Below are 9639 nucleotides of genomic sequence, written 5' to 3' on the forward strand. Positions count from 1 at the left end.
AATTCTTCAATAACAGTAGAAAATATTCAACTATTTAAGGATAGCCTATCAAATGAAAAAAAAAAACAAAAAAAAAAAAACAAAAAAAAAACAAAAACCCACCCAAAAACCTAAGGCATTATATGCATGCCCAAACAGGAATCGTGAAAAGACAGGAAGCTTTTGGATATCAAAGAACGAACAACAATTAAAATCAGATTTCCAGCATTCAGCAATACAAAAAATAGTAGACATAACAACATTGAGCATAAATGCGTTAAGTTTGATTCCAATGGCAGTCTACGGCAGAATACTTTAATGTGAGTATTAGTATTTGGCTTCTTTGACGCATATTATCTAGGCTATAATTAACAGTCGAAAAAGATGGAAGCCATCGCTGTTACCCATAATACCCGCCAGGTGGAGACAATGTCCAGGTCAAAACTTACAACAACAAATTTGCCTTTCAGAAGGACAAATGAATCTAATCAACGCCAACTTGACTGACCCAAAGGATGCATTTTGTGTCTAGGAAAGTTTTACGTATGCTATGTCTTGTCTATATAGGCGATAAATGAAATTCCTTCTGTTATTAGGACTACAGAGTAGACCTACAGCTTAACCAGGCTGAGAATACAATAGTCACAAGATTAATATGAGACAAATATACAAACTTGATAGGAACAGCGATTGCAGTGCGTCAAATTAGCCTACATAAACATGAATTACATAGGTTACTCCACACCGTCTGTGGCATACACTGACCTGATCGTCAGCAACCACGTGAAAATATGACTGAAATCACATGACTGAAATGACGGAAATCAGAAATGACTTAATTCTATTGAACGATGCTTGATTATTTACATTTTAGGAATACCAAAACCCATTATAGACTTTATATTAATACACCAACCATATTAATACAACAACTTTTTAATAGCCCAAAACATACTACAGTAAGTTGCTGTTTTCTGGTTGTACTCTAAATACATAATGTAACACATACTGGTTAAGTATACTCTAAAAGTTAAATTGTCTTTTAAATGATCTCAAATGGTCAAAATATTAATGTATATTGTAACCTATATTATTGTATACCGTATTGTATGTCTTATTGTATGTCTACGTGTATTATACACTATATGAAAAACAGATCTGATAAATGTTTAGCAGCTTATCTGCTAGTAATGTGGTGCATCATTTGTTAAAGATATATGTTGGTTTTACCGGTTGTAGACAGTAGAAATTAAAATCGTTAGCCCTGTATTCGCGCAGAAGAGCTCCCAGAAGTAAACAGAGAAATTGTCTTGTGCAAACTTGAGTAGCTAAGCAACTTCCGCTAGAGGCAGTGTTGGGCTTTCAGCTAAGATTTATAACCCTCTGTTAGTCTCAGCTTCCCCAGATCTTACATGTTGCCTCATGGAAATTAATATTTATGAAAATAAATCATTACTCATTAAAAAAAGCTAATTTTACATAATAACAATGTCTTGCTTTATGACAATGAATAAGTTAGCGTAGTGTTGTTGGCCCTAGATATGTTGCACATATTTGTATACTTAGAATTAAAATAGGATTTGTTGGTATTATTCTACTTCAGTATTAAATAGTGCGTCCCAAATATGCAAGTCACATGTTTGCAAGTCAAACCTTACAAAGAAGCTTACATTTAAAAGCCTTCCAGCATCCATGAGACTTCCGTGAGGGCTAGTTTTCAGTGCTCTTTCCTGACCCTACGACCTGCAATACATCAAACTCGAGGTCAGCTCCAGACAAGCGGGGTCTTTTTCGCTTCGCTCTGGTGCAAGATGTTCAAGTGTTGGCTGTATGGATCAGCACCTGGTTTCAGTAGGGGTTCAGTGACATGGTCATAACACCACATTCTACAGAGCCATGGTCATGTTCTGGTCACGTATACCGAACGAATAGATAATAGAGGAAATATTAAAGGATTTTTAAAAATTATAATAATATTAATTATTAATAACTTAAGCGTTTTGCTATTTCATAATTAAATAATGCGCACAATACTCTAGATTGTATTACTATTTTGACTGTGCATTGTGCGCCGATATTTCGTGAATAATATAAGGGATGTTTGGTGTCATTATGGTGTCACAGAAAGCACTAGTGAAATGTGGTTTTGATATATATTTTATGCATGTACATACAAGACATTGGTGTATAAATACGCATTACAATATCCAGTAGGGTATATTGCCCATACTCTGCTTAGTGATGTGTTATGAAAAACATAGATCTAAAATGCTTTCTTTCACTACAATTGAATAGCGTCAATGACCGCAATGAGATGCAAGCATGCATTTCACAATATTGCATATAACACAACACAAATAAGCTCATTTAACGTGGGAATTCAGGCTTAGGCTTTCTTTCTGATATTCATTTTCTGCTAACTGTCCGTCCGTTTTACTTGCGCACACATCACCACCAATTTATATATATATATATATATAATGTGTATATTTCAGCCACGCTCAGATGTACTAGAAAAATGTAGACGTTAATGGCAAAAGTGAACAAATCTGTCAAAAATAAAGCAGGACAATATGTATACCAATTACGTTTTATATATACGTTGCAAGACATAGAGTAAGGCAGCGATTTGATCATAATATGATATTTAGTTCAGATTTTGCTTTCCTGGGTTGTGCTGTTTAAAAAAGACTATTTTACAACGTCATAATCTGTAAAAACCTATTATGGTCTATATTGCCGGAAATGAGAGACACCTCCAGAGGAACAATGGTGGTATGGATCTCATTTACAGCTTTGTGTGTGTGTGTGTGAGTGGGCTGAGGGTCATCCATCAAACCCTACTGTCGAGCGCTGCCTCTGCACACACTATAAACAGCCCATATACGCCTTAGCCGCACGCATTTACACAGCATCCACGCTGAGGAAGAAATAAACAATAAGAATATCGAATTGCATTAAAAATACATAAAAAAGATAAGTAAAAAAATGATGAATAATAATTTGCAGTATATATATATGTGTACAACAAATTAATATTTACACTGTAAATCTGGTCATACCTTGGTGGTGTATTTCCAGCTCGGAAATGTTGCCTATACTTAAGTAACCCTATAAGCCAGATGAAACATTCTCGTGGGTAATATTTATTTTGCAGCTTTGTTTAATATATCATAGCGCAGATTTGGCGAATATAGCAAAAAACAAACAAACAAAAAAACAAAAACAAGCAAACAAACAAAAACACAGTAATGGGTTATAGCGATTTTAACAACAATGTCAGCAACACATAAATAATAATAATAATAATAATAATAATAATAATAAAAAGAAGAAGAAGAAGAAGAAGAAGAAGAAGAAGAACTAGTAGAAGAAGAAGAAGAAGAAGAAGAAGAAGAAGAAGAAGAAGAAAAACAAGAACAAGAATACGAAACCAAACTGTGCAGTATTCAATTTTACATACAAATTTAAAGAATCAATTCAAGATGTTTTATAAAACATTATTCGATCCGTTCATTTGGATGACGAAGTTTTCCTTTTTAATTATGATGGATTTTGCAAATGACTAAGATCAGCATTGACTGGTATGTCTAACAGACGGCAAGCGAGCGTAACCTTGCCAGACCCTCACAAAGAGATTGTGCTGGAAAACCTAAATTAAAGAGAAAGCAAAACGCTGTTTATCCAAATTTATAACAAAAAAGAATGACCTTAATAAACTGATGCATGAAAATATAAATGAAATAGAATATCAGGAAAACCCTTAGACTAAATGATAACTTCTGATAAGTCTGACTCATTTAAAATAGGGGCTGTAACATATTTGATCGCTGTGTATTTGTATATAACAGTGTATATTTTATTACAACAACAACAACAACAACAACAACAACAACAATAATAATAATAATAATATAATGAGAAGACGAAAAAGAAGAAGAACAACAAGAAAAATTAATGTAGCTACTTGTATGCTTCCAAAACATTTTCATTCAAAATACAGTAGGCAGTACTCACGCAACTGATTTCATGTTTGTTACATGTTTAAAAAACTTACATTTTGTGTGTACAATCAGCTAGGTGTATAATGTAATGTACACAGAATAACGTGAAAGACAATCTCTATAAGATATACAATTTATCCTACAAAACTAAGAAAATTACTAAACCTGAAAACTGAAAATACAGACTAATATTTTAATGTGTAATGAATATAAAGGTTATATTGACTTAATTTAACTGTTCATCGCTTGTATCGTGAGAAAGCACGCCAGCTTTGCCGCTTGGTAGAAAATGTGTAGGAAGGAGTGGGGATTTTTTTGAAGAATGCCTACACCCACTTCTTTCCCACACAATATATCCAGAGTAATTGCTGAAAATCCTTTTTTTCCTTCTCACAGTCTTTGGTAAAATATCCATTTTTAAATCCTTTTCCTCATTCTCTCTTTTCCAACACTAAAAAGAAAGAGGGCAAACGAATATATGGTCCACGAACAAGCAAATATCGTTCTCGGGCATATCCGGTTTGAAATTATAATTAAGATAAATCCATTGTTAGATAAAATATTTCAAAAACGAATATATAACAGAGAGACTCACATCGCGATCCCTATGCTGTTTCCTTCTTCCTGAGCACATATGATCTAAGAGAGGGCTAGATGGTTTAAATGTGTTTCTTAGGGCACGAAGCTGTCAGACCTTTTGGCGAGCAAGATTGATAGCGCGCAGGCTTCCAGGGCTCTTTGTTTGGAATATAAGCAATAAAGAGCTCATGGCCCACTGCCACTTACAGCAGAAAACAGTATAGGTATAAAGTCACCAAACAATCTATGTTCCATATTTATGCGTTTATTTTGCACTGACATATTTAAAAACTCATCCTGACCAAGTATCCTTCGAGGCTTATTCAAATCCTCAATGTCATTGTGAGGTCAGTTAAGGCAACAACGTATACCTTCATAATTGCAAATAGATTACGTGTCACATACTGCTAGAAATGTAGGACACTTTTCTAGTTCAAAATTTTGCGTTTTAATGCAAAGTAAAATAGTTTTAAATATTTATTGTAAAAGTCTTATTAAGATACACATCTGAGACCGTTCCGGCACCCCATGATAAAAGAGCCCAATTACAAGAACACCCCAAACCCAAATGTGTTATTGTACAGTTTAACAAATGAATCTTATCCATTTAAGATTATAAATATGGGACAATACCCATGTAAATGCCCGTGTTACAGCTTCATGAACGCGCGTGCACGCCCCTGTGCGCGTGAACTGCAGACTGAAATTCAACTCACCCTTGTGAACGCGCACACAAGAGTGCGCGTGCAAGGGTTCATACGCATGCGTGTATTTGGGAACGCGCGTTGTCTGACAAAAGTTGGTGGTAAAACTCGGTCGCAAGATTAATGGGTTTCTTTTGAGCATGACGGTTGGTGGATCTTATGTGGTGAGTTTTTTTTTTAATGTGGTGTGGCCCACAATCCAATTTGAGTTGGAAAATACTTCGAAGAAAGTAGGCGGCGAGCATTTTCTATTTTAGATATCTATATATTTATTTACATTTAAGAAATAGCTATACTTATCAGCTTGCGAGCATGTGGATAAACTGTTCACAAAATGCGTAAATAAACTAGCCCGTCCCTGAGAATGAGGCGTTCCTCTTCGACTTTTCTCGATCAATCACGCGGACAGTGGCTCCTTTTGATTAAACCCCAAATTGTCATTGGACAGAGGTAATCATGTGACAAGCAATACGGTCCAATTTCAACCTTGTCTCCATGAAAGCAGTTTAATGGTATCGCGGTCCCCATACGGCCGTAATCAGCAAAATAGTGATTTTTTTTTTACACCGGGCACAATATTTCATTATTTCTTCTAAGGTCCCAAATCTGTGCGCGGGGAATTCCTTTAAGACTCGGAGGAGATGAATTACGAATTCGAGCGAGAGACGGGGTTTATCAATAGTCAGCCGTCGCTCGCTGAGTGCCTGACATCTTTTCCCCCTGTCGCTGATGCATTTCAAAGTTCATCAATCAAGAGCTCGACGCTTTCACGCTCGACACTGATTCCTCCTCCTTTCGAGCAGACCATTCCCAGGCTGAACCCGGGCAGCCACCCTCGCCACAGCCGCCCTAAGCAGAACCCGAACGGCGTGTGCCCGCTGCCCGCCGCCTCGTTACCCCCGGAGTACCCGTGGATGAAGGAGAAAAAAGCTTCAAAGAAAAACCAGACATCAGCTGCAGCCACAACCGACCCTGCACCACTCTACTTCTCTCCTGAAGGTAAAAAAATGTAAATCTCATTCTTATACTTTACGTTTCAGTTATACATAATGTTAGACATATATTTAAGTTATATTTAAGACGTTACGGGCAAATGTCTGTGGAAATTGCTCTTGTATTGGTGCGTCTGAATTCAAGAGTGTATGCAATATTTAATATGTGAAAGCATGACAATTTATTTGCCAGGGAGGGTGTTTTTGCACAACTCCAAAACTCAGTGTGTGCTACTTGTAGCGCAGGGCGTGAATTTTAATATTTGACAGTAATGAAGAGTGATAGATTGGTATTACTCAAGTCGGCAGCTGGCGTGTTCATTAATCTTCTCGCGGGCTCGTCCGCACTCACACCGCACACATCACACACACACACACACACACACACACACACACACACTGCTTCTGGCACCGGGGCCGAGGACACAAATTATTCTCGTGCCGTGGCTTCATTCCCACCGACGATTTATGCCCCTTGCGAACCGCAATATATTGGACAAGTTTTGTGAGGTCAGCTGTATAGCCCTAGAGCGCGTTGTTAACAAAGGACGTGTGGTAATTAGTGGCATATTGATAATATATAACGTTGCATTGCGCGTGCAGGTTCGCCGGAGGTTTCGGATGGTGGCGGAGGTGGCGGCGGCACACGCAGACTGAGAACGGCCTACACTAACACACAGCTGCTGGAGCTTGAGAAAGAATTCCACTTCAACAAGTACCTGTGCCGACCACGGAGGGTGGAGATCGCCGCCTTGCTGGACCTCACGGAGAGGCAAGTAAAAGTCTGGTTTCAGAACCGGCGCATGAAGCATAAGCGCCAGACGCAGTGCAAGGAGAACCAGAATGGCGAGACGAGAGCTGTGAGCCTGGAGGAAAACACTGCCCATGGCAAGGTTTTTTACGAACAATCGGGAACGAACGCCGTTTCCGGGGCTCTCTTGGAGAACGAGAGTTACGCGTTCCAGCAGAACACTACGCAGAATGGACACAATGGAGAGTCTCCAAGCTCTACTGTTTCGCCCCTGAACAGTAATGACAAAAATCTGAAACATTTTCCCAACCCGTCACCCACTGTTCCCGTGTGCGCCCCTACAATGGCTGTGGACGGCGCAGCTGCTAGGGACAATAGCACACCACCAGGCCTGGACGGCCCCATGCACGACTTTCACGTTTTCTCCACAGATTCCTGCCTGCATCTCTCAGATGCCATCTCTCCGAGTGTGTCTGAGACGGTGGATAGCCCTATGGGTTTAGGCACGGACTCATTTGATTTCTTCTCGGAGACGCTCACGACGATCGACTTACAACATTTGAACTACTAACAGTTTTTGAGCACAAGGAAGCCCCGTTATCTTTCTCTACGGATGGTCAGTCTGTTTTAATTATAACGTTTGAAAATTAGGCCTAGACCATTAGCCTGCGAAGGGTTAAGTTTAATATGAGTGATTGAATGATTATTTGTGTTTACAGCGCAAAAACAAAAAAGAGTGATATTTTTCGTTTTATTTTTGTATAATCTTTGCGGCAGTGTGCCATATTTTCTTAAAATAAAATTTTTACATTGCTGAAGATAAAGCGAGGCCGCTGTGTTGCACAATTTTTGTAATACTTTGCTCCGCGCTAAAGGGAATTAATGCTATTAAACAAAAAAAAATCGTAATAAATTGATAATGAGAAATAAATAAAATGTATTTATATGCTATGGGATAACGTGATTACATCGACTAGTGCGATTTAAAAAAGTGAATAAAATTTTTTTAGCCGTAGTATCTATTGTTTCCACAGACCCCATAATTTCTAAAGTGCCTTAAATATTGTTGTCCATGTACATATAAATCTCTGTAACACTCTGAATCTTAACAAATGTAAGCTTATTATTAATAACCACCACATGGGCTGCAAAGTTTAATATAAGCAAAATACAGGCAGAAAATATATTTCTCGAAAATGGTTTCAGCCTTTGGCCTAAACTGTTGCATATTAGATTCCATTAGGCCTACATGTGCAGCACAATAACAAACAAACAAACAAACAAACAAACAAACAAACAAAAGGAATAAATAAATAAATAAATAAATAAATAAATACGTAAGTAATGAAAGAGATGTATGTCCCTGCTGGTGCATGGCCGAGAAAACAAACTCTCACTGTATCGGAAAACACGGGTAGCACCCTGTCCAAAAGCTGTAGCGTTCAAGAGTTTAGCAATTAAATTTTATAGGCTATTAAACCTTCGACAGCGGGGTTAGTGTCGAAGCCGCAGTACGAGTAATTCAATCTGGAGCTAAGGACGATCACTGAACTCTACTCACTATTAGTCACTAGAAGGAAATTCAACTTGTTTTAGGTTCTTTTCGGATACAAAATATTTATTTATTTATTTAATAAAAACATGATCAGAAATTTCTTTTTTTTTAAACAATAGTCATCAGAGCAAAAAAACAAACAAACAAACAAGCTTACACCACAAAAAATAAAAATAAAATAATAATAATTAAAAAAAATACTGGGCTACATATCACGATCTTCGTGTGAAGAATATTTTTTGATATATATATAATTTGTGTGTGTGTGTGTAATTACTGAGCTTCCAGTTTGTGCAAAGTTAAAACATCTCAGAAAGCTACTTGTCTTTACAGCCAACACTTGCATGAGGCCCAAACACATAAACCTACTTTCAGTAATGGTGAGCTGCCTAAGCATACAGCCGAAATTCATAGCCAATACTTAAACTTAAGTTTTTCCTTAATTATTTTACAAAAACCTTTTTACTTCCACACTTGTTTGAGTTTGAGTTTAGTGCTGTTGGCTGTAAATGCGGATTTACTTGTAAGGTTGTATTAAAATCTGCATAATTAAAAGTAAAGTTACTTTATACCGCTTTAGAATTACTGCTTTATAATTACTGGTTTAACTCATGACTTCAATGAAAAGACTATCTAACATCACGCTCACTTCTTCTGTAGAATCTATAGCTTATTTTATAGTTTTATAGAATTTGAGAACATCGTAACTAAAAACAGACACGTGGGATTTTACAAAACTATTAATAGCCTATACATCACTTTTAACGATGAATTTATTTGCATGTCGTGTTTATCAGTGGGCCGTCGAGCTACTTTTCAAACAGCTGAAGCGTTGCATTCCCGAAGTGGGTATTAAAATGGAAATGAGTTCCCTCTACTCTCTGGGGTCTGTACACTGGTTTTCTCCACAGATAATGGAGCTAGTGAAAACTGTTGACTGCATATGAACTTCTACAAGAAACTTTCCCTGCTTTTCCAAATTATAGGCCAGATTCCAAATTTACGTTCAAAAAGTGATCAGTGATCAAATGTTCACATATAATTAAATTCGATTTAAATTTAATTCTATTTTGCA

At 37.2% G+C, this 9639-nt stretch overlaps 1 protein-coding gene across 2 annotated transcripts; it reads left to right on the top strand.

Moving 5' to 3' along the window:
• Positions 1 to 4395: 4395 nt before the first annotated feature.
• Positions 4396 to 9639, top strand: hoxa2b (homeobox A2b). Of its 2 annotated transcripts, XM_058404542.1 has the most exons (3): positions 4396 to 5430; positions 6070 to 6265; positions 6862 to 9639. In XM_058404542.1, the coding sequence occupies exons 1-3, from the start codon at positions 5407 to 5409 to the stop codon at positions 7578 to 7580; spliced, it is 939 nt and encodes a 312-aa protein (XP_058260525.1). In that variant the 5' UTR covers positions 4396 to 5406; the 3' UTR covers positions 7581 to 9639. The 2 variants fall into 2 exon arrangements, with proteins under 2 accessions (XP_058260525.1, XP_058260452.1); XM_058404469.1 differs by lacking the exon at positions 4396 to 5430 and having other exon boundaries at positions 5441 to 6265; positions 6862 to 9633.

The sequence above is a fragment of the Hemibagrus wyckioides genome, linkage group LG01 (assembly GCF_019097595.1).
Source record: "Hemibagrus wyckioides isolate EC202008001 linkage group LG01, SWU_Hwy_1.0, whole genome shotgun sequence".
Taxonomy (NCBI): domain Eukaryota; kingdom Metazoa; phylum Chordata; class Actinopteri; order Siluriformes; family Bagridae; genus Hemibagrus; species Hemibagrus wyckioides.